Genomic DNA, 26,579 nt, shown 5'->3' on the forward strand with positions numbered 1-26,579 from the left:
GAAAGAGAGAGAATATACCATTCTTCAACTATATTTTTCATCCTAATGCTGCAGTTCAGTCTCAAAAAGAATATACTTAACTTCTGTAATAAGTTCATTTTTACTTTTGCTCATTTCGTTCAAATTCTGGGAGATTGCTATCTTTGACCCGACTCCCCAAATTTACAGAGCTATAACAGCTCCCTTATCCCAGTGACAGAAACGTATGCCCGGTTTTTCGTCCATCTATAATCCTGCCACCAAGATAAGAGATGGGGATTTAGCTGTGCAAATGGACACCAGGCTCCAAGAATTCAAACTAAATGAGACAGTGACAAACCAAAAGGATGTATCAACCTGATTACCAACCTCAACTGTTGGATTAAGTCCTCCCCTTCTTTGATGACATTCACTGTCACTTGCAGTGTGGTCTGCTGCTGCTGCCCAAAACGTTTGATCAAATCCTGCACTGCCTCCACAGATTCAGCATACACATCATCCAGGAGCTCCTTCTGTAAATCCTCCAGCCACGTCCAGAGCTGCAAAACAGCAAACACCCACAGGCAAAACATTAACAATGTGGAATATAATAGAGGACTTTGATTGAGAACAGGTTTGAGAGGACAACTACTCTGCTGTACATATCTCTGTAAAGCTCCAGTTGAAGTGATTTCCTGCCACACAAGATTAGGTTTTTTTGTGTGGACGAGTGACGGGAGAATTGTCTCATCAGATTTCTAAAACAACAGACCTATTTCTGATGTATTTCCTGCTTTTCCAGCAGCCAACCACAATCAGCACTGGCTTTCCACTCAAAATTTATTGCAAAGTGATCTACTAATGGACTTTATAGAGCACCAACAATTTGCACTGTTGCTCTTGTTTAATCAACATGTTCACCTTATGAGGTTCAAGCTCAAATTTTCAATTATGGACATGGTTTAAACTGCTGAGATTACACTGAGATGAAAACAACATAAAGAAGGGGGCAGCTTCAGAAGAAATCTCTCAGCAAATGGTCAAATCAAAGTGTAAAACTCCACACTACTCTGAAAATATGTTACTTAACATGTGGGCAAGCAAGGTCACAGGATGGTGCATTAACTTGCAACACCATGGAATAGTAGAACCCAGGCTCGACACTCCCAATCTGCCAAGTTCCTGATAAGCTGCAATGAAATGAGAGGGATAGGAGGAGAAGGGAACTTCTTCAGTGCACTCTTACTTTTCTGCTGCCTGATGGCCAAAAGTCACATTATCTGGGATCTGGGAGAAAGGCTACTCCAACTTAATCTCATTTTTGTAGCTGTTGCTAGTCACCCCAGCAGATCTTTCAAGGGGGAGAGACACACCATGATGGTTTCAAAGTGTATTAAATTACAGAAGCAGCTCCAGAAGAACGAAGATGCATTTTGCCCTCCTCTACCATTTTTTTGCCCCAGTTTTCTTCCTGTATCCCAAGGGCACGTTTGCTGGAGCTCCATTGCCACAGATACCAGCAGCCCTCTCATACTTCACCCGAGAGGCCATTCTTCATATGTGTCCTATGAGCAGGTTCACAGCGAAAACTCATGGCTGAGCCCAATCCTGCCCTCCTCCAACATCCACACATCCCTAAGATCCTTGACTGGCAGTACTAAACGTACAATACACTCAGCTGTTCTAATAAAAGGATGCATTATATTTCTCCTCCCTTCCAACTTTGTCATACTTACATTCAACTCACATCACTTCCCTTGGTAACTCTAAGCTTCTCAACCATTGCATTGTTATACCAACAATATACCAATAACAGCTCGACATGCTTAGCACAACAAACATAGTGACTAGCACTATTGCAAATTTTATAGAACAAAGAAAATGCCATTAAGTGCCTGGAATTGTAACTGAAAGATCACAAGGTCAATTTAAACTCCCCCCCCCGCCTCACGGAAACCAGGCAGAGGACAGTTAAAAAGCAGTGGGGGACTTACCCACTACTTTCCCACCCCGATCTGACTGACTGCAGTTTTAAACCTTGGGTCTCCCTGCCCTAGGTTCCCCCCATCCCCCCCACCCCCTCTCCCGACCAGGACTCCTCTCCGGAGCACTTAGCTTGTGCCGGGAACCGTACCCCTGGGTACCCGGCAGCACCCTTCGGCCTCTCGATTTTAACGGCTGGGCACCCACTTCCTACTGACTTCAGGATTATTTTGGTCAGTCGGTCGGCAAGCTGCGCGATAATGAGGCACGACCGTTGAAATCAGCTTAGCCTTCCTGGATGGTCTTAAATGCACGCTTTGCCCCGTTCCTGCCTGGGAGTTAAAATTGAGCCCAATATTTCCAAGGAATATCTGATGGGAATTGTAAATGCTTGGTAATAGCCTACAGGTTTCAACAATGTACTTCATTTCCACCTCATCTAATGCTCAATTTAGCCCTAAAATTTAAGCAAATGATATTTATGTCATGTGGCAAATGAGTATTTCACCGGATTTTTGGGGAGGGATACAGTTTTGCATTTGATTCCAATTCATGATCTGAAGGAGTACTGTAATTTTAAAAATGAACTAAACAATGTAATTTTATTACAGGCAAGATATAATTTCACAACACCCTATTTCTAAGTGAGGTCACTCTTCTCCTAGTACAGGAAACATAGCATAGAAGTTATATTCCAACAAACAAGATATATTTATCATCACATGTTAAGTATAGGAAACTGGTACCTCCCTTTGTGGGTCAGCACAACAACAACAACTTGTATTTATATAGCACCTTTAATGTAGTAAAACGTCCCAAGACGCTTCACAGGAATGTTTTAAGACAAAACAAATAAATTTGACACCGAGCAACAAAAGAAGAAATTATGGCAGATGACCAAAAGTTTGGTCAAAGAGGTAGGTTTTAAAGAGTGCCTTAAAGGAGGAAAGGTTTAGGGAGGGAGTTGCAGAGCTTGGGGCCTAGGCAGCTGAAGGCACAGCCACCAATGGTTGAACAGTTATAATCAGGGATATTCAAGCGGGAAGAATTTGATGAGTGCAGACATCTCGGGGAGGGGGGGGGGGGGGGGTTGTGAGGCTGAAGGAGATTACAGAGATGGGGAGAGGCGAAGCCATGGATTTGCAGACAAGGATGAGAATTTTGAAATCGAGGCATTGCTTAACCGGAAGCCAATGAAGGTCGGCGAGCACAGGGGTGATGGGTGAGCAAGTCTTGGTGCAAGTTAGGACACGGGCTGCTGAGTTTTGATGACCTCAAGTTTACGCAGGGTAGAATGTGGGAGGCCAGCCAGGAGTGCATTTTTAGTCAAATTTAGAGGTAACAAAGACATGGATGAGGGCTTCAGCAGCAGATGAGACGGGCAATGTTACGGAGGTGGAAATGGCCGGTTTTAGTTATGCTGCCGATATGTGGCCGGAAGCTCATTTCAAGGTCAAATATGACACCTAGGTTGCGAACAGCCTGGTTCAGCCTCAGACAGATGCTAGGGAGAGGGATAGAGTCGGTGGAGGGGTAGAGAATGCAGTTTGTGATGGGGACCAAAGATAATGGTTTCAGTATTTCCAATATTTAATTGGAGAACATTTCTGCTCATCCAGTATTGGATGTCAGACAAGCAGTCTGACAATTTAGAGACTGTCGAGAGAAGTGGTGGTGAGGTAGAGCTGGGTGTCGTCAACGTACATGTGGAAACTGACGCCGTGTTTTTGGATGATATCGCCAAGAGGCAGCATATATAGATGAGAAATAGATCCTTGGGGGACAACAGAGGTAACGATGCGAGAGTGGGAAGAGAAGCCATTGCAGGATAAGAATGGAACCAGGTGAGTGCAGTCCCACCCAGCTGGACAGTGGTGGAGAGGCGTTGGAGGAGGACAGAGTGGTCAACTGTGTCAAAGGCTGCAGACAAGTTGAGAAGGATAAGGAGGGATACCTTTGCCACAGTCATAAAGGATGTCATTTGTGACTTTGATGAGACCCGTTTCGGTACTGAGGCAGGGGCGGAAACCAGATTGAAGGGAAAAATGGGCATGGATTTGGGAGGCGACAACACGTTCAAGGACTTTGGAGAGGAAAGGGAGTTTGGAGTTTGGGCGGTAGGTTGCAAGCACAGTGGGATCAAGGGTTGACTTTTTGAGAGTACAGTCCATAGCTCTTTCACAGTGCTTCTCGATAGATACCAAAATGTACCACATTGAGGATATGGCTTCCCACTTCAACTGACCAATTGCTTGTAAAAAGCTCTAACGTGCACTTTTTCTTAAAATTTGCATAATGGGTGTATTCTAATTGAAGATAAAGTTCAACAGGAAAACTTGATTCATACTGCAATCGAAACAACAGTCCTCAATTCAGAGCCAAATGCATTGGAATAAGAGCAAAATATTTTATATGTACCAATTATTGTACATACCTATCAATGGGAACATTTGTTAAAGGCTGGTTTCCAGCCTCAACATTGAGCTCAACATTTTCAGATCATAACCTCTGCCCCATTTTTTTGGACAACAGCTGTTGATAATGATTCAGCCATTCTCATTTACACCTCCTCTGGTCTGATCTTTTGTTTATTTGTTCCATGACCATCTCCCTTTTGCCTTGCACCATCATACCTTTTGTCATTTAATGTCCTTGGAATTTATGCTCCTCCTGTGCTATGTGGGAGGTCAGGGACGCTCCCAGTGTCCCTGACTGCTACATGTGCAGGAAGTGCATCCAGCTGCAGCTGCTGACAGACCGCATTGCGGCACTGGAGCTGCGCATGGATTCACCCTGGAGCATCCGCAATGTTGAGGATGTCGTGAATAGCATGTTTAGTGAGTTGGTTGCACTGCAGGTAAAGGTTACTCAGACAGATAGGGAATGGGTGACCATCAGGCAGAGCAGTGGAAGAAAGGTAGTGCAGAGGTCCCCTGCGGTCATCCCCCTCCAAAACAGATACACCAACTTGGGTGCTGTTGGGGGGGGGATGACTCATTAGGGAAGGGCAGCAGCAACCAAGTTCATGGCACCATGGGTGGCTCCGCTGCACAGGACGGCAGGAAATAGAGTGGGAGAGCTACAGTGGTAGGGGATTCTATTGTAAGGGGAATTGATAGGCGTTTCTGCAGCCGCAATCGAGACTCCAGAATGGTATGTTGCCTCCCTGGTGCAAGGGTCAAGGATGTCTCGGAGCGGCTGCAGCGCATTCTGGAGGGGGAGGGTGACCAGCCAGTTGTCGTGGTGCATATAGGCAACAACGATATAGGTAAAAAAAAAAACAGGATGAGGTCCAACAAGCTGAATCGAGGGAGCTAGGAGTTAAATTAAAAAGCAGAACATCAAAGGTAGTAATCTCAGGATTGCTACCAGTGCCATGTGCTAGTCAGAGTAGAAACAGCAGGATAGCTAAGATGAATATATGGCTTGAGGAGTGGTGTAGGAGGCAGGGATTCAAATTGCTGGGACATTGGAACCGGTTCTGGGGGAGGTGGAACCAGTACAAACCAGACAGTCTGCATCTGGGCAGGACCGGAACAAATGTCCAAGGGGGAGTGTTTTCTCGTGCTGTTGGGGAGGGGTTAAACTATTATGGCAGGGGGATGGGAACCTATGCAGGGAGACAGAGGGAAGTAAAATGGGGGCAGAAGCAAAAGATAGAAAGAAGAAAAGTAAAAGTGGAGGGCAGAGAAACCCAAGGCAAAAATCAAAAAGGGCCAAATTACAGCAAAATTCTGAAGGGACAAAGTGTGTTAAAAAGACAAGCATGAATGCTCTGTGCCTCAATGCAAGGAGTATTCGGAATAAGGTGGACGAATTAACTGCGCAGGCAACTATTAACGAATGTGATATAATTGGGATTACGGAGACATGGCTCCAGGGTGACCAGGGCTGGGAACTCAACATCCAGGGGTATTCAGCATTCAGGAAGGATAGACAGAAAGGAAAAGGAGGTGGGGTAGCATTGTTGGCGAAAGAGGAAATTAACGCAATAGTAAGGAAGGACATTAGCTTGGATGATGTGGAATTTGTATGGGTAGAGCTGCGGAATACCAAAGGGCAGAAAACACTAGTGGGAGTTGTGTACAGACCATCAAACAGTAGTAGTGAGGTTGGAGACAGCAACAAACAAGAAATTAGGGATACGTGCAATAAAGAAGGGTACAGCAGTTATCATGGGCGACTTTAATCTACATGTAGATTGGGCTAACCAAACTGGTAGCAATACGGTGGAAGAGGATTTCCTGGAATGTATTAGGGATGGTTTGCTAGACCATTATGTTGAGGAGCCAACTAGAGGGCTGGCCATCCTAGACTGGGCAATGTGTAATGAGAAAGGACTAATTAGCAATCTTGTTGTGCGAGGTCCCTTGGGGAAGAGTGACCATAATATGGCAGAATTCTTTGGTAAGATGCAGAGTAACACAGTTAATTCAGAGACAGAGGAAAGGTAACTTCGATGGTATAAGACGTGAATTGGCTAGAATAGATTAGCGAACGATACTTAAAGGGTTGACGGTGGATAAGCAATGGCAAACATTTAAAGATCACATGGATGAATTTCAACATTGTACATCCCTGTCTGGAGTAAAAATAAAACGGGGAAGGTGGCTCAACTGTGGCTAACAAGGGAGATTAGGAATAGTGTTAAATCCAAGGAAGAGGCATATAAATTGGCCAGAAAAAAACAGCAAACCTGAGGACTGGGAGAAATTTAGAATTCAGCAGAGGAGGACAAAGGGTTTAATTAGGAGGGGGAAAATAAAGTATGAGAGGAAGCTTGCTGGGAACATAAAAACTGACTGCAAAAGCTTCTATAGATATGTGAAGAGAAAAAGATTAGTGAAGACAAATGTAGGTCCCTTGCAGTCAGAATCAGATGAATTTATAATGGGGAACAAAGAAAGGGCAGACTAATTGAACAAATACTTTGGTTCTGTCTTCACAAAGGAAGACACAAATAACCTTCCGGAAATATTAGGGGGCCAAGGGTCTGGCGAGAAGGAGGAACTGAAGGAAATCCTTATTAGTCAGGAAATTGTGTTTGGGAAATTGATGGGATTGAAGGCCGATAAATCCCCAGGGCCTGATAATCTGCATCCCAGAGTAGGTAAGGAAGTAGCCCTAGAAATAGTGGATGCATTGGTGATCATTTTCCAACAGTCTATCGACTCTGGATCAGTTCCTATGGACTGGAGGGTAGCTAATGTAACCACACTTTTTAAAAAAGGAGGGAGAAAGAAAACAGGGAATTATAGACTGGTTAGCCTGACATCACTAGTGGGGAAAATGTTGGAATCAATTATTAAAGATGAAATAGCAGCGCATTTGGAAAGCAGTAACAGGATCGGTCCAAGTCATAAAAGGGAAATCATGCTTGACAAATCTTCTAGAATTTTTTGAGGATATAACTAGTAGAGTGGACAAGGGAGAACCTGTGGATATGGTGTATTTAGACTTTAAAAAGACCTTTGACAAGGTCCCACACAAGAGATTGGTGTGCAAAATTAAAGCACATGGTATTGGGGTAGTGTATTGACGTAGATAGAGAACTGCTGGCAGACAGGAAGCAGACAGGCGGGATAAACGGGTCCTTTTCAGAATGGCAGGCAGTGACTAGTGGGGTGCCGCAGGGCTCAGTGCTGGGACCCCAGCTATTTACAATATACATCAATGATTTAGATGAAGCAATTGAGTGTAATATCTCCAAGTTTGCAGATGACACTAAGCTGGGTGGCAGTGTGAGCTGTGAGGAGGATGCTAATAGGCTGCAGGGTGACTTGGACAGGTTAGGTGAGTGGGCAAATGCACGGCAGATGCAGTATAATGTGGATAAATGTGAGGTGATCCACTTTGGTGGCAAAAACATGAAGGCAGAATAGGAAAGGGGGAGGTGCAACGAGACCGAGGTGTCATGGTACATCAGTCATTGAAAGTTGTCATGCAGGTACACAGCAGGCGATGAAGAAGGCAAATGGCATGTTGGCCTTCATAGCTAGGGGATTTGAGTATAGGAGCAGGGAGATCTTACTGCAGTTGTACAGGGCCTTGGTGAGGCCTCACTTGGAATATTGTGTTCAGTTTTGGTCTCCTAATCTGAGGAAGGACGTTCTTGAGGGAGTGCAGCGAAGGTTCACTAGACTGATTCCCGGGATGGCAGAACTGACATACGAGGAGAGACTGGATCGACTGGGCCTGTATTCAATGAAGTTTAGAAGAATGAGATGGGATCTCATCGAAACATATAAAATTCTGACAGGACTGGACAGGTTAGATGCAGGAAGAATATTCCCAATGTTGGGGAAGTCCAGAACCAGGGGTCACAGTCTAAGGATAAGGGGTAAGCCATTTAGGACTGAGACGAGGAGGAACTTCTTCATTCAGAATTGTTAACCTGTGGAATTCTCTTCCGCAGAGAGCTGTTCTTGCCAGTTCGTTAGACATATTCAAGAGGAAGTTAGATATGGCCCTTACAGCTAAAGGGATCAAGGGGTATGGAGAGAAAGCAGGAAAGGGGTATGATCAGCCATGATCTTACTGAATGGCGGTGCAGGCTCGAAGGGCCGAATGGCTTACTCCTGCACCTAGTTTGTATGTTTCTATGTTTCTTCTGCCTTCCACCCAATCACATACCTTCCCTTTTGTTCTTTACTCACCGTCTCCCTCCCCGCCCCCGCCTTTCCCTGTCCCTGCACTTGCTTAAAATCTGTTACATCTCTACCTTTTTCCAGTTCTGACAAAAGGTCATTGACCTGAAACATTAATTCTGTTTCTCTCTTCACAAATGTTGCCTGACCTGCTGAGTATTTCCAGCATTTTCTGTTTGTGTGTGTACTGTATAACATTAATTTTCCTTTAATGTGGAAAAACATCTCGAGGTGTTTCAAAGTTGTGATGAAAAAAATAGGAACAGTTTAGACGGGGCTTGGAAATTTGCATATTTAAAATTTCTACTTGCCTGATATTGAGGGCCACTTGACTTGTCATACTTTATATATCAATATTTTCCATTATAAGTTCCTGTGACAACATTTATAATAGAAACACCTGTATAATCCAGCCACTGGGTTACCACAATTTTTTCAAAATGCTTTAAAAAAAAATGTAATTCACCATCTTTTTCCCCTCAGTAACTGAGATTTGTAATGTCCAAATAAGGAACTAAAAATTAAAAAAATACACCTCACAATAATATGATTAAATTTATCCATTAAATTGTCTTTTGTGGCTTTTAAAAACATTGTTAAAGTTTTAACTTGAAAGATTAGCCACTCCCGAAAGCTTGGGCATGATACTTTCGGTCGGAGCTATGACTGTGAATTAAATTTGGATTGTGCCATTTAAGCATGTGCAATATACCTAATTTTCCAGGATGCATCAGCACCTTGCAGTTAGATATACTGATGGAATATTTTTTCATTAGCTTCTAGCAGAGCCTGATAGAGGGGGAACCAGCAACAAGAAGACAGCAAAGACCAGCAAGAGAGATCATATTCTCTGACTTCCCTTGTGCAACGCCATGGAAAATTGATAAATTTATGTCTAACTTGCATTTTATCCATCACACACCAGAAGCAAAATAATCTCAAGAAAATAAAAACAGAGGTCTTAGGAGTCACATCATGACCTAGGCAAGTGCCTAATGTAAAAACTTCAGATGCAGATTCCAATCCTTGGCAGAACTTAAAGCGCTTAAACACAGAAGATACTGCCTCCCCGCAACACAGCGTAAAGGAAAGTAGCTAAAAAAATTATTTAATGTCCCCCCAAAAGTTATGAAATGAGCTCACCTCTGAGGATCCACCCAGGAGTTCCAGGAAATTCCTCTCAAATAGAGCATCTAATACTGATCTTACCCAGGAACATTAGGAAACTTTCTGTCTGAGCAGCTGAAGAGGCACCCCTTACACCCATAGAAGACAGGAGTATAATTACTGGTCCCAGCAAAGGTTACTTCTTTCGTCAGAGAGGACAAAGATCCCAGCTGAAGTAGAGCCATTGCTATAAAAATACTCTGAACGAAGAGCATGGAACAAACCCTGTTAGCAGATTAATTACTACGAGCAGGGTGACTAGTCAACAAAACACCTGGTGTATAACCTCCCTCACTCCCAATTCACCAAGGAGCTGGACTCCCTAATTTGGAATGAGATCCCAGTAGCAATAGAAACATTCAACACGAGAAGGCTCCTAGCCTAGATGGCTACATTATCAAAATCTACAAGGTAAAAAACGTTCCCCAACTGACTGTAACTCTTCCACCACGATGAAGAGACAAGCATTCTCCCAGAAACTTTCACAGTAGCAACAATTAACACTAATCCACAAAAAAAAACTATGGTCCAACCAGCTCATCTTGCTGCTATATTACTGCTCAACACAGACTACGGAAAATTGTTTAAGAGCCTAGTCAGCAGATTGGATGCAGTTCCCCGACTATTATCAACGCCAGTCAAACAGTGTCACCACTCAAGAGTGCAGGATAAGTTTGCAAATGTGGTCTCAGGAATTTCTAATGAAAACAGTTGACACTATGTATGTGTAGAGATGAGACTTTGAATATATATTAAATAGATATAGTTAATGAAAAATAAAATGCTGTCTCACCTCTTTGACATGGGTATGAAAAGAGACCGACATATCCAATAAGATCTTTCGCTGCTCCACTCTTCTCACAAAGTCCTGAATCCGATCTTCCAGCTGATGGGCTGCCTGGTAAATCTCTTCAGGGTCACACTCCCCAGTCTGAGCCAATTGCTCTGCTGCTTCCAGGAGTTTATCTGCATTGGTGTATGTGTTCTGAAGAAGAAAATGATGTTTCTATATTTCCTAGAATCATTTAACTGAACTCTGTAATACAATATCAATTAAATAAAATGTTGCTAACTCCCAACAGGATCTGCTGTGTTTATTCAAAAATGTTAACTTGCTATATTTAATAAGTCGTTTGGTTGTTTTGGAAACTTGGAGAAAACACAAGAAAATTTGGACAGATTTTGTGGAAGTTCTCATCTCAGTTTAATTATGGACTGAATGCTATATTTCCCTAACGTGCTGGCGCTCTACAGATGATAAGGTGCAATTCGCACAATTCCTTACATAATGAGCTTCTAATTTTTGTTGTGCCACGAAGAGGATGAAATGAGTGAAAGCTAGGCACTAGAGATAGGGAGAAAGAATGAGTGAGTGTGCATGTGTGTAAAAGATGGAATGAATTACTTAGTTCATGATGGGCAAACCCAGTGCAGGAACAGCATATAACGCTATATTTAGAATATATTTATATTAGGAACCATCTATATTTGGAAACACATTTGATATTTGGTGATGAACACTTTTAACATTGATTCTACTACTAAACTCACCAGCAATGCAGGACAGTTTCTTTAAATGTGCTTTATGAACAACGTTCACCATCATAACCGAACAAACCAGTTGCTGGCATCTACAAACCCCCTGCAGTGTACCCTACTTCAACTTTTCTAGCTAGGAAATGAAAACCATTTGTCATTGGAGGTGCTTGGTGGTGAGAAACTGCACTAACTTTTGTAGTGGTGGTACATGTACAAGATTTTGGGCTCAATTTTCCCCAGTTATCTGCACCATTTTTTTGTCGTGCGCCGCTTTTTTTGGCCTAAATTAAAATATCCAAGTTTCCCCAAAGTTTGTGCGCTAGCGTAGCTCAGTTAGTTACGCTTTTTTAAGGTTAGTTTTTTCAGTTCAGCTTCCGCTGGGCTCGGCTTCAAAAGAAGCCTGGGGAGGGTGGGGGCGGGTGGAAGCTGAACTGAAGGCATGAGAAGCCTTACACTATGCAGCCGCATCAAAAGAAGCCCAGGGGTGGGGGTGGGGGTGGGGGGGGGGAGGGGGGTGGGGGAGGGTTTGTCAAGCCAGTGTCCGAGAGAGGAGCGATTCTGCTGGCCAACCTCAAGCTCAGTGAGGAGATATTCGGTTGGTAGTGGGGGGTTCTTTGAAAAAAATCTAAAATTAAAGAATTGCATTAGACTTCGTTGCCCCAAATGTCCTCATTTGAATGCCTAGCTTCCCGTTCTAAGCAAGCCTATTGCACATGCGCAGACCTGGTTGTGGCTCATACTAGGGCATCGACCTTGGGGAGAGAAAGAACAAAGAAGCTTTAACCCCTTGTCCTGTTTTTGAGCTTTTTGCAAAGATACAATTTAATTATGGGGGCAATATTGATAATGCCATACCTCCTGCAAGCCTGCTGCATGACGGTGCTGCGGAGGAGACTGTTGATTCGATGTCATTGCATGAGGAACCTCAGAGCATGTAGGATGATGGGCAGACGGTCTTACCCACGTCGGGTATATCGAGACAGGCGTTCATACCTGCAACTGCAGACTGTATCAGAAGGCTGCGTTTCCGCAAAGAAGGTGTAACCGAGATCTGTGAGTTTATAAAAGCAGACCTGCAACTTAGAAGCGTCAGGTGGACTGCTTTGTCAGTTGAAGAGAATGTTACAGCTGCACTTTCATTCTATGCATCTGGATCATTCCAGGCCACAACTGGGGCTGTGTGCGCCATTTCTCAACATGCAACACATATCTGCATTCGGCAGGTGACCGGAGGAATGCCCGGAGGAACGACTACATAAAGTCCCCCATGACCGCCCAGGCAATGCGTGAAAGGACTGTGGGCTTCTCCAGGATTGCTGACTTCCCAAAGGTACAGGGCTGCTGCACTGATTATATCCACATCATCTTGCGAGCACCTTTGGAGGATTCTGAGATATACAGGAACAGAAAAGGCTTCCACTCCGTGAATGTGCAGCTTGTGTGACGACATGCATCGCATCATGTCAGTTGATGAGATACCCTGGGAGCACCCATGATGCGTTCATTCTACGCAAGAGCGCTTTATATGCCATGTTTCAGCAGCAGCCAGAAGGGCAGAGCTGGCTGCTGGTAGACAAAAGGTACGGCCTCGCCACCTGGCTCATGCTGTCCCTACGTGTAACCCGGACAGAAGCCGACCAGGAATACAACATGTCACACATTGCGACATGCAGCATAATAGAGGACCATTGGCATCTTGAAACAGCATTTCCGATGCCTGGACCATTCTGGAGGCTACTTGCAATACTTCCCTGAGATTGTCAGTCAGTTCACTGTTGTGTGCTGCATAGCTTAGCCACCATGAGGCAGCAGCAGCTTGTAGTAGAAGACCCACCTGAGGTAATGGTGGCTGCTGATGAGGAGGAAGATGCAGATGACGAGGAGGAGGAGGTGGAGAAGGACAAGGAAGCCATGCAACTACCTGAACCCGGAGCACGACGGCGGAGGAGGTCGGGCTGTCATGCCCTTTTAACGATTGCTCGAGCCTTGCACCAGCAGCTCATCAGTGAGCACTTTGCTGCCTGAAGGCTCAGCGGCAACTATTCCAAATGGACCACGTTTACTGTTTGGACCTGTTCCGTAATGTTGTGTTGTGTTAATGGAACAAATAATGGAAATGATTCAGTTATAATTTAAAATATATTTTATTCAAAAGTTTAACACTTGTTTGTACTTACCTTACTTTAATTAAAATATTTTTGCATCAAACTTTAAAGTTTTCAGTTAAGATTACTTACAAACTTTAAGATCACTTACAAACTCGAATATCACTTACAAACTCTAAGATCCCTTAAAAACTTTAAGCTCACTTACAAACTTTTAAACTTGTAAATTTACATAACTTACAAAAAACTTTTAATTTGAGAACAGTTACAACAGTAACAATAATAACAACAACAGCAGCGAAGAAAGGCCATCTCTCCTCCATCTTATTCTAAAACCGCCCGCTGCGCTTGGTCTTGTTGACTCCAACCCTGCCCGAAGGCGGTGGTGCAGAGTTTCTCGGGTTGGTACCAAGCTTATTCTTTCGAACATCTCGCGTAATGCACACTTCTTGATGGGGGTGGGGGTGGGGGGGGCAGCAGGCGGTAATGTGGAAGGCCTGACTTGGGCCTCTTCAGAGGCTGGTCTGGGGATTGGAGTGGGAGTGCCAGTCGATTCTGTCAATGGGCGCGGGGTCTGGGCAGGTTTCCTTATTGCAGCAGCTAACTCCGACATTCCCTCTCTCATGTGCCCTGACAGTATCTCAACTAGCTGCAACATTGCCTCCCTCATGTTCGCTGACAGTGCAGCAGCTACCTGCGACATTCCCTCCCTCATGTTCACCGATAGTGTGTCAACTACCTACAACATTCCCTCACTCATGTTCAATGACATTGTATCAGCTGCCTGCGACATTCCCCCCCTCATGTGCCCGGACAGTGTTCCCTTATTTTGTGAGTGTGGTTACTTCCTCCGACAGCCCCGATACTGCATCACCCACCCCACTGATGGTGTCCAGGAGTGATCATGTTAGGTCAATGCTCTCCGCACTCATTGCCAACATCTGAACCACATCTGTTGGAGTGCTGTTGCGCTCTCCTTCCCCTCCTCACCCGGGGTGTGGCTCACTGCACCCCACTGGAATCCCCAGCCTCAGACTGTGAGAAACCATGGAATGTGCCAACACTCATACCACTCAGGAAAGGGCCTGGCAGCTCAATGAGCGGCACCTGCACCTCCTCCAGAGTGAGTATAACAGCGGGGACTTCATTCATCCTCTCCCCTGCCCCTCCACCCCCATGCTCTTGGTCTGGAAGGTGGGATTGGAAGATGTTCTCTACTTCAGGCTCGTTCGCGTCTGAATCATCTTCTGCATTGGCTTCAGCCTCGTCAGGGTTGGCCTCAAGTTCTGCAAAATATAACGGAACAGACAAATGGTTAGCAGCAGAGGAGGGGGCAGGGTGGCATGAGCAGGCTCATTTGAAGGACCACGATGATAGCACATTGCATCACCGAAGCATAGCCTACGGAGACATCCCCATGAACCGAAGCATGGCTAGCCGCGCGGTACTTAACATTTAGCAAAGCCAGACTGTGGAATTTGCAGGACTTAACCTCTACCTCGAGTGTGGGCCAGCTTGTGCAGTGATGGTTGCTTTTCTCCAGGCAGGACCCATCAGAGCAGCGACTCTGTCTTCTAAGGGTCTAAGTGGGTGCAGATTTGCTGGGCCTCCTCCTGTTTGAGTTCTTTCCCTTTTGTTGTGTGCCACCTTCCTCTGCAAAGATGAAAATATAACTTTTTAGAGAGGGTGTCTTTCTGCTGGGTGGGACATATACAGATGGCCACATTTACAATTGCAATTCCATTGAATAAATGAAAATATTACTTACACTAACTACTTGACCAAGATCCTGCCATTTCTTTTTGCACTTGCCTCCAGACCTCGGGGTGGTCACCATTGCACAGTAATCTTCTGCAAGTTGCTTCCAGCGTTTCTTCATTTCTTTTGGTGAAACTTTTGTGACACCTCTGCTGGTGTCCAGCTTGTGCCATCTGGCCTCAATTACAGTAACCAGTGCCCCCACTTCATCCTGTAAGAAGTTCTTGGTCCTTGAGCTGCGTTGTATTCTGTATTGCAGCTCCAATTTTTCCAATGAGAATTAAAGTTCTCACACACAACTGGCTCTTTAAAAATGACCAATTGCAGACCGGGTGCTGTACTGGGCATGCATGCCCATGGCAGTCATGTCAAAAACGTCCTTTTTTTTTGCGCATGCGCAGAAATTAGGCTCCGCCTCCCGAAGCTAAAGGGCAGGTTGCACAGCGCCAATTTCAAAAATAGAATGGGAAAACTTGCTTGTTACTTTTTTTTGGAGTAGTCGGGGCTAAAAAAAAGGGCATAATTCTTGCAATACGCCAAAAAATGGCATTGGGGAAAATTGAGCCCCTTAAGTGTATGCTTGGAGATATGTTGTCTTTTAATAATGATGAAGCTGTTATGCAAAATCATCTGCAGTCTGCATCTTAAGTGTTAACAGTGTGGTGGGCAAGGTACTGGACCAGCAACCCAGAAGTTGAGAGTTTAAATCCCAATATTGCAAGTTGTTAAATAGATTTCAACAAATCTGGTAATTTGTGGACTGGCAAAAAAAAACATGAAACTTGCTGAATTTCTGTAAAACCCCATTTGATTCTCTATTGTCCTTCATTTCTAGGAAGATAACCAGCCATCCCTACCTGGCCTGGCCTACACATGACACCAGTCTCACACTGTTGTTTGTTAAAGCCCTCTCAAGAGGCCTACTAAGCCATTCAATTATAAAACAGTCTATACCATCAACTTCTCAAACGAACTAGGGAAAGGCAATAAATGAGCCCACATCCAGAGAACAAATAAAAAAAAAACCTCTGTCTTCAGTCACTCCCTCACAATCAAAGCAAACTAATTTAATTTGTGCATTTAGATGGCTGTTCGATGCTGAGCTGGGAAAACATCCAAGGGATTTGGTCTTTCAAAAAGTATTCATCATAGGCAGTCTCTCGGTGACTGTACAGTCCAATATGAGAACCACAGTCTCTGTCACAGGTGTGCCATTAGTCGTTGAGGGAAGATTTGGGTGGGACTGGTTTGCCGCACGCTCCTTCCGCTGCCTGCGTTTGATTTCTGCACGCTCTCGGCAACGAGACTCGAGGTGCTCAGCGCCCTCCTGGATGCGCTTCCTCCACTTTTGGGATTGAAGGCCGATAAATCCCCGGGGCCTGATAGTCTGCATCCCAGAGTACTTAAGGAAGTGGCCATAGAAATAGTGAATGCATTGGTGATAATTTTCCAACAGTCTGTCGACTATGGATCAGTTCCTATGGACTGGAGGGTAGCTAATGTAACACCACTGTTTAAAAAAGGAAGGAGAGAGAAAACGGGTAATTATAGACCGGTTAGCCTGACATCAGTAGTGGGGAAAATGTTGGAATCAATCATTAAGGATGAAACAGCAGCGCATTTGGAAAGCAGTGACAGGATCGGTCCAAGTCAGCATGGATTTATGAAAGGGAAATCATGCTTGACAAATCTTCGAGAATTTTTTGAGGATGTAACTAGTAGAGTGGACAAGGGAGAACCAGTGGATGTGGTGTATTTGGACTTTCAAAAGGCTTCTGACAAGATCCCACACAAGAGATTGGTGTGCAAAATCAAAGCACATGGTATTGGGGGTAATGTACTGACGTGGATAGAGAACTGGTTGGCAGACAGGAAGCAGAGAGTCGGGATAAACGGGTCCTTTTCAGAATGGCAGGCAGTGACTAGTGGAGTACCGCAGGGCTTAGTGCTGGGACCCCAGCTCTTTACAATATACATTAATGATTTAGATGAAGGAATTGAGTATAATATCTCCAAGTTTGCAGATGACACTAAGCTGGGTGGCGGTGTGAGCTGTGAGGAGCATGCGAAAAGGCTCCTGGGTGACTTGGACAGATTAGGTGAGTGGGCAAATGCATGGCAGATGCAGTATAATGTGGATAAATGTGAGGTTATCCATTTTGGGGGCAAAAACACGAAGGCAGAATATTATCTGAATGGCGGCAGATTAGGAAATGGGGAGGTGCAACGAGACCTGGGTGTCATGGTTCATCAGTCATTGAACGTTGACATGCAGGTACAGCAGACGGTAAAGGCAGCAAATGGTATGTTGGCCTTCATAGCTAGGGCATTTGAGTATAGGAGCAGGGAGGTCTTACTGCAGTTGCACAGGGCGTTGGTGAGGCCTCACTTGGAATATTGTGTTCAGTTTTGGTCTCTTAATCTGAGGAAGGACGTTCTTGCTATTGAGGGAGTGCAGCGAAGGTTCACTAGACTGATTCCTGGGATGGCGGGACTGACATATGAGGAGAGACTGGATCAACTGGCCTTTATACACTGGAGTTTAGAAGGATGAGAGGAGATCTCATAGAAACTTACAAGATTCTGACGGGATTGGACAGGTTAGATGCGGGAAGAATGTTCCCGATGATGGGGAAGTCCAGAACCAGGGGACACAGTCTTAAGATAAGGGGTAGGCCATTTAGGCCTGAGATGATGAGGGGAAACTTCTTCACTCAGAGAGTTGTTAACCTGTGGAATTCCCTACCGCAGAGTTGTTAATGCCAGTTCATTGGATATATTCAAGAGGGAATTAGATATGGCCCTTGTGGCTAAATGGATCAAGGGGTGTGGAGAGAAAGTAGGAAATGGGTACTGAGGGAATGATCAGCCTTGATCTTATTGAATGGTGGTGCAGGCTCGAAGAGCAGAATGGCCTACTCCTGCACCTATTTTCTATGTTTCTATGAAGGAGTTCCGAGTGGAGTGCTTGCTTTGGGAGTCTCATGTCTGGCATGCGAACTATGTGGCCTGCCCAGCGGAGCTGATCAAGTGTGGTCAGTGCTTCGATGCTGGGGATGTTGGCCTGGTCGAGGACGCCAACGTTGATGCGTCTGTCCTCCCAGGGGATTTGTAGAATCTTGCAGAGGCATAGTTGGTGGTATTTCTCCAGTGACTTGAGGTGTCTACTGAACATGGTCCATGTTTCTGAGCCATACAGGAGGGCGGATATTACTACAGCCCTGTAGACCATGAGCTTGGTGGCAGTTTGGAGGGCCTGGTCTTCAAACACACTTTTCCTCAGGCGACTGAGGGCTGCACTGGTGCACTGGAGGCGGTGTTGCATCTTGCCGTCAATGCCTGCTCTTGTTGATAGGAGGCTCCCGAGATATGGGAAGTGGTCCACGTTGTCCAGGCCGCGCCGTGAATCTTGATAACTGGGGGACAGTGCTGTGCGGTAAGAATAGGCTGGTGGAGAACCTTTGTCTTGCTGATGTTTAGCGTAAGGCACATGCTTTCGTACGCCTCAGTAAATACGTCGACTACATCCTGGAGTTCAGCCTCTGTATGTGAGCAGACGCAGGCGTCTTCTGCGTACTGTAGTTCGACGACAGAGTTTGGGGTGGTCCTGGAGATGGCAAAGGTTGAACAGGTTCCCACTGGTTCTGTAGTTTAGTTTCACTCCAGCGGGGAGCTTGTTGACTGTGAGGTGGAGCATGGTAGCGAGGAAGATTGAGAAGCGGGTTGGGGCGATGACCGTTTGATCCCGGTCCGGACATGGATTGGGTCTGTAATGGATCCGTTGGTAAGGATCACGGTCTGCATGTCGTTGTGGAGCAGGCAGAGGATGGTGACAAACCTTTGGGGGCATCCGAAACGTTGGAGGACGCTCCATAGACCCTCGTGGTTGACAGTGTCAGAGGCCTTTGTAAGGTCGAAGAAGGCCATGTATAAGGGCTGGTGCTGTTCCCTGCATTTTTCCTGCAGCTGTTGCGCTGCAAAAATCATGTCCGTTGTGCCCCGTTGGGACCGAAATCCGCACTGTGACTCCGTAGTAGCTCCTCAGCCACAGGGAGAAGACGGTTGAGGAGGACTCTAGCGACAATCTTCCCAGTGGCTGATAGCAGGGAGATTCCTCTGTAGTTGCCGCAGTCAGACTTGTCCCCTTTTTTAAAGATGGTCATGATCACTGCATCTCTGAGATCTCCCGGCATGCTCTCCTCCCTCCAGATGAGAAAGACGAGGTCATGTAGTCGCGCCAGTAGTGCCTCTCCACCATACTTCAGTGCCTCAGCAGGGATTCCATCCGCTCCCGAAGCCTTGTTGTTCTTAAGCTGCCTTCTGGCTTTTTCTACCTTGTGCAGTGTTGGGGTTATAATGAGGTGGTGGCGAGTAGCATGCTGCGGGATGGAGTCGAGAACACTTGAGTCAAAGGCAGAGTCTCTGTTGAGGAGATCTTCGAAGTGCTCCTTCCAGCGGGCCCTGACTGCCTCAGTGTCTTTGATGACAGGATAGTCAAAAACAAATGAGCTGATATGGGAGAGCCAGTATGGATTTGTAAAGAGTAAGTCATGTCTATAGAACCTAATTGAATCTTTTGAAGTGGTAACAACATGGCAGATAAGGGCGTGTCCATGCATGTTATTTATATTAACTTCCAGAAGGCATCGACAAATTCCACATAAGAGACTATTAAGAAACACGTTTGGAACTGGATGCAACCTATTGGCTTTTATAGGGAATTGGTTAGCAGGTTGGACACAGAAAAGGAATAATGGGTATGTACTCAAGTTGGCAGGATGTGACTTGTAGTCTCCCCCAGGGATTTGTGCTCAGGCCGCAGCGTTTCAGTATATAAATTATTTGGAAGAAGAAATTGAGAGCCATATATCTGTTTGCTGACGACAATAACTTAAATTTATATAGCACCTTTAACATAATAAAACGTCACAAGGCGCTTCACAGGAGTGTTATATAAAAAAAATGTAAATTGACACCGAGTCATACAAGGTGTTAGGGCAGATGGCCAAAAGCTTCATCGAAGAGATCGTTTTTAAGGAGGAAAGAAAAGTGGCGAGGCGGAGAGATTTAGGGAGGAAATCCCAGAGCTTAGGACCTCGGCAGCTGAAGGCACGACTGCCAATGGTGGAGCATTTAAAATCAGGGATGTTCAAAAGGCCAGAATAGGCGGAGTGCAGAGGTCTAGAGGGATTATAAGGCTGGAGGAGATTACAGAGATGAGGAAGGGCAAGGCCATGGAGGGATTTGAAAACACAGATGAGAATTTTAAAATTGAGGCGTTGCTTAATTCGGAGCCAATGTAGCTCAGCTAGCATAGGGCAGATGGATGAGCGGGATTTGGTGCGAACTAGCACACGGGCGGCAGAGTTTTGGATGACCTCAAGTTCATGGAGGGTAGAACTAGGCAGTGCGTTGGAATAGTAAAGTCTAGAGGTGACCCAATTGAGATGATTAACCACTAGTTGTCCAACCCTTAACAGGTTTTTTTAGACTTACTTTTTAAATTTAACTGCATGGCCACAGGAACCACGTTGCTCGGGAAGCCCATCTATCAATCTGAGGCGGGAGTTCCATGGCCATTGCTCCAGCTGATTATTTGACAGCATAAAAGCTCCCACCTGTGAGATAATCACTTTCCTCAGGCAGAAGCTGTTGCTCAGTCCATTTCCAGCACAGATTCTGTAGGCTGCAAGTCTTTCCAGCAAAGTCTCCATCCAGTCTCACCTCATTGGAAGAACTCTCACCATGCTTCTGTTATCTGTACTTCACCTACCATCTATTCCATCAACATGGGTGCCGTTTATACTGTCTCACCTTGGTCTTCAGAATCGGACCACGATCAGCCCCAACACCAGGAACCACCAACCTTCTCCACAATCACCTGAAGTTGCACAGGACAGAGGGCATCAGCACCTGAGCACATTGATGCCCGGGAGGCCAAAGATGGCCTCATCATGGCTAGATTTGGTTAACTTTACGCTGTATACCCATATGACTGCTACATGATGCGCCAGGTTGGCATCACCCCACACAGCATCCCTACAAGAACCAAGCCATTCTTTTCACGCTCATCACCATTGCTGTGGGTAGGCGTACCGTTATGCTTCACCATTCACTACAACTTACTAAGCCACTTCCAAAGGTGCACACAAATCTGTCCCAGGTTGAAAATAAAGATTTTTATGTTTGGCATGAGATTAACAGATTACGCAAGGATGAGGGTGAGTGGTGGCAATTGAGATGTGGATGTGATAACGTAGATAGAAAGAGGGATGAGTGGGAGTAGCAAGGTTTACTTTGTGTGAGTAAGCATGTGCAGGAGTAGGTTAGGGAAGGAAGAGTGAAGGAGATGTGATGAGAGCCATAGCAGGATGCAGTTGAGTGTGGCTTTGAACTAACGCTTCCTGCTCTAATGAGATCATTGAAACGTTTGCGGCACTGCACCCAAGTTCTCCTAAACACATTCCTCCTCGTGACCGCCTCTGGAATGTGCAACCAGGCTGTGTTAGTCTCCTGGTGAGGTGTCTTCCACCCATTGTAAGGGAAGAGGACCTCCCTGCGATCTCTGACTCCCTCCATAAGCATATGGAGAGAGTCATCGGTGAACCAACCAGGGGGCAGGCTATCTTACATCTGGTCCTGTGTAATGAGACAGGATTAATAAACAATCTCCTAGTAAAGGATCCCCTTGGAATGAGTGATCATAGCATGATTGAATTTCAAATTCAGATGGAGGGTGAGAAAGTTGGACCCCTAATCAGCATACTAAGCTTAAATAAAGGAGATTATGAAGGTATGAGGGCAGAGTTGGGTAAAGTGGACTGGGAAAATAGACTAAAGTGTAGGACGGCTGATGAACAGTGGTGTACATTTAAGGAGATATTTCACAACTCTCAAGAAAAATATATTCCAGTGAGGAGAAGAGGGTGTAAGAGAAAAGATAGCCATCCATGGCTAACTAAAGAAATAAAGGACGGTATCCAATTAAAAACAAGGGCATACAAAGTGGTCAAAACTAGTGGGAGGATAGAAGACTGGTAAGCTTTTAAAAGCCAGCAAAGTACGACTAAAAAACTGATTAAGAAAGGGAAGATAGACTATAAAAGTAAACTGGCACAAAATATAGAAACAGTATATAAAAAGGAAAAGGGTGGCTAAAGTAAATGTTGGTCCCTTCGAGGACGCGACCGGGGAATTAGTAATGGAGAACATGGAGATGGCAGAAACTCTGAACAAATATTTTGTATCAGTCTTTACGGCAGAGGACACTAACAATATTCCAACAGTGGATAGACACGGGGCTACAATGGGGGAGGAACTTAACACAATCACAATCACTAAAGAGGTGGTACTCAGTAAGATAATGGGACTAAAAGCAGATAAATCCCCTGGACCTGACGGCTTGCATCCCAGGGTCTTAAGAGAAGTAGCGGCAGGGATTGTGGATGCATTGGTTGTAATTTACCAAAATTCCCTGGATTCTGGGGAGTTCCCAGCAGATTGCAAATGTAACGCCCCTATTTACAAAAGGAGGCAGACAAAAAGCAGGAAACTATAGACTAGTTAGCCTAACATCTGTGGTTGGGAAAATGTTGGAGTCCATTATTAAAGAAGCAGTAGCAGGACATTTGGATAAGCAAAATTCGGTCAGGCAGAGTCAACATGGATTTAAAAATATTAATATTAACTATTTACAATATACATTAATGATTTGGATGAGGGAATTGAGTGTAATATCTCCAAGTTTGCAGCTGACACTAAACTGGGTGGCGGTGTGAGCTGTGAGGAGGACGCTAAAAGGCTGCAGGGTAACTTGGACAGGTTAGGTGAGTGGGCAAACTCGTGGCAGATGCAATGTGGATAAATGTGAGGTTATCCACTTTGGTGGCAAAAACACGAAGGCAGAATATTATCTGAATGGCGGCAGATTAGGAAAAGGGGAGGTGCAACGAGACCTGGGTGTCATGGTACATTAGTCATTGAAAGTTGGCATGCAGGTACAGCAGGCGGTGAAGGCGGCAAATGGTATGTTGGCCTTTATAGCTGGGGGATTTGTGTATACGAGCAGGGAGGTCTTACTGCAGTTGTACAGGGCCTTGGTGAGGCCTCACCTGGAATATTGTGTTCAGTTTTGGTCTCCTAATCTGAGGAAGGACATTCTTGCTATTGAGGGAGTGCAGCGAAGGTTCACCAGACTTATTCCTGGGATGGCAGGACTGACATATGAGGAGAGACTGGATCGACTGGGCTTGTATTCACTGGAGTTTAGAAGGATGAGAGGGGATCTTATAGAAACATATAAAATTCTGATTGTACTGAACAAGTTAGATGCAGGAAGAATGTTCCTGATGTTGGGGAAGTCCAGAACCAGTGGACATAATCAAAGGATAAGGGGTAAGCCATTTCGGACTGAGATGAGGAGAAACTTCTTCACTCAGAGAGTTGTTAACCTGTGGAATTCTCTACCGCAGAGAATTGTAGATGCCAGTTCTTTGGATATATTCAAGAAGGAGTTAGATATGGCCCTTATGGCTAAAGGGATCAAGGAGTATGGAGAGAAAGTGGGAAAGGGGTACTGAGGGAATGATCAGCCATGATCTTATTGAATGGCCGAATGGCCTATTCTTGCACCTATTTTCTATGTTTCTATTATTTCTATGTTTCTATGAAGGGGAAGTCATGTTTGACAAATTTGCTGGAGTTCTTTGTGGATGTAACGAACAGGGTGGATAAAGGGGAACCAGTGGAGGTGGTGTATTTGAACTTCCAGAGACATTTGACAAGGTGCCACATAAACAGTTACTGCAGAAGATAACGGTCACTGGGGTTGGGGGTAATATATTAGCATGGATAGAGGATTGGCTAACCAACAGAGAACAGAGAGTCGGGATAAATGGTTCATTCTCGGGTTGGCAACTAGTAACTAGTGGGGTGCCGCAGGGATCAGTGCTGGGACCCCAACTATTTACAATCTACATTAACGATTTGGAAAAAGGGACTGAGTGTAACATAGCCAAGTTTGCTGACGGAACAAAGATGGGAGGAAAAGCAATGTGTGAGGACTCAAAAAATCTGCAAAAGGACATAGACAGGCTAAGTGAGTGGGCAAAAATTGGCAGATGGAGTATAATGTTGGAAAGTGTGAGGTCATGCACTTTGGCAGAAAAAAATCAAAGAGCAAGTTATTATTTAATTGGAGAAAGATTGCAAAGTGCCGCATAACAGCAGGACCTGGGGGTACTTGTGCATGAAACACAAAAGGATGGTATGCAGGTACAGCGAGTGATCAGAAAGGCCAATGGTATCTTGGCCTTTATTGCAAAGGGGATGGAGTATAAAAGCAGGGAAGTCTTGCTACAGCTATACAGGGTATTGGTGAGGCCACACCTGGAATACTGCGTGCAGTTTCGGTTTCCATATTTACGAAAGGATATACTTGCTATACAACTCAGAGAAGGTTCACTAGTTTGATTCCGAGGATGAGGCGGTTGACTTATGAGGAAAGGTTGAGTAGATTGGGCCTCTGCTCATTGGAATTCAGAAGAATGAGAGGTGATCTTATCGAAACATATAAGATTATGAGGGGGCTTGACAAGGTGGATGCAGAGAGGATGCTTCCACTGATTGGGGAGACTAGAACCAGAGAGCATGACCTTAGAATAAGGGGCCTACCATTTAAAACACAGCTGAGGAGGAATTTCTTCTCTCAGAGAGTTGTAAATCTGTGGAATTCATTGCCTCAGAGAGTTGTGGAAGCTGGGACATTGAATACATTTAAGACAGAAATAGGCAGTTTCTTAAAAGATAGGGGGATAAGGGATTATGGGGAGCAGGCGGGGGAGTGGAGCTGAGTCCATGATCAGATCAGCCATGATCTTATTGAATGGCGGAGCAGGCTCGAGGGGCCATATGGCCTACTCCTGTTCCTATTTCTTATGATCTCATGTTCTAACCTGGGTGAAGCTCTCTGCCTCTGTGCAGTCGTTGTCAGTGTTTGCAGCACTACGCTGACAGCACTATGTTAGATTAAACATTAAATCTAATGTGGCCATGGTTCCTTTAAAGATCCCGGCTGAAAATGCATCATGAATGACGTCTTCGGACCGCTCCATTTGAATTGGGCCAGGTAACACGCTGGGCGGGTTTAATAGGCCCTATTAAGGGAAGTCCATTTTCAGCAGTGGGATAGAACCAGCAGCGAGGTCGCGACCTGCCATCACCACTGCCCGCACCAGACCTGCCTAGGTCAACAAAATTCCGACCAATGGCTTCGGTCTTCCCGATATTTAATTGGAGGAAATTTCTACTCATACAGTGTGGGATTTCAAACAAGGAATCTGATAGTCTATAGATGGTGGAGGATTCGAGAGAGGTGGAGGAGAGGTACAGTTGGGTATCATCAGCGTATATGTGAAAACTCACGTTGTGTTGCCGGATGATGTCACCGAGGGGCAGCATATAGAAGAGAAATAGGAAGGGGCGATTGATAGATCCTTGGGGGATACCAGAGGTGACAGTGCGGAATCGGCAAGAGAAGCCATTGCAGGTGATTCTATGGTTAAGGCTGGAAAGATAGGAATTAAACCAGGCGAGTGTAATCCCATCCAGCTGGACGACAGTGGAGAGGCGTTGGAGCAGAATTTTATGGTCAATCGTGTCAAAGGTTGCTGACAGGTCCAGGAGGACAAGAAGTGACCTTTGTCGCAGTCAATTAGGAAGTAATTTGTGACCTTGGTACGAGCAGTTTCGGTACTGTGACACTAAGTTGCAACACTACGTCAGGTGGCACAGTAAATAAGAACATAAGAAATAGGAGCAGGAGTATGTCATTTGGCCCCTCGAGCCTGCTCCGCCATTCAATAAGATCATGGCTGATCTGATCATGGACTAAGCTCCACTTCCCTGCCCGCTCCCCATAACCCTTTACTCCCTTATCACTCAAAAATCTATCTCCACCTTAAATATATTCAATGACCCAGCCTCCACAGCTCTCTGGGGCAGAGAATTCCATAGATTTACAACCCTCAGGGAAGACATTTCTTCTCATCTCAGTTTTAAATGGGCAGCCCCTTATTCTGAGACTATGTCCTCTAGTTTTAGTTTGCCCTATAAGTGGAAATATCCTCTCTGCATCCACCTTGTTGAGCCCCCTCATTATCTTATAGGTTTCAAAAAGATCACCTCTCATTCTTCTGAACGCCAATGTGTATTGACCCAACCTACTCAAACTATCTTCATAAGTCAACCCCCTCATCTCCAGAATCAACCTAGTGAACCTTCTCTGTACAGCCTCCGATGCAAGTATGTTCTTCCTTAAATACGGAGACCAAAACTGTACGCAGTACTCAAGGTGTGGTCTTACTAATACCCTGTACAGTTGTAGCAAGACTTTTCTGTTTTTATACTCCATCCTCCTTGCAAT

General features: G+C 45.1%; 1 protein-coding gene across 3 annotated transcripts in view; it reads right to left on the reverse strand.

Moving 5' to 3' along the window:
• Window positions 1–26,579, reverse strand: part of LOC139264385 (triple functional domain protein) — a 760,938-nt gene that overhangs the window by 339,814 nt on the left and 394,545 nt on the right. For all 3 annotated transcript variants that reach the window (XM_070880754.1, XM_070880753.1, XM_070880752.1), the window contains exons 11-12: window positions 10,549–10,740; window positions 349–518 (exon numbers count right to left, since the gene is read on the reverse strand). In XM_070880754.1, the coding sequence (XP_070736855.1) occupies window positions 349–518; window positions 10,549–10,740 (362 nt within the window). The remainder of the gene's footprint in view (window positions 1–348; window positions 519–10,548; window positions 10,741–26,579) is intronic.

Source organism: Pristiophorus japonicus, chromosome 5 (genome assembly GCF_044704955.1).
Source record: "Pristiophorus japonicus isolate sPriJap1 chromosome 5, sPriJap1.hap1, whole genome shotgun sequence".
NCBI classification, from domain to species: domain Eukaryota; kingdom Metazoa; phylum Chordata; class Chondrichthyes; family Pristiophoridae; genus Pristiophorus; species Pristiophorus japonicus.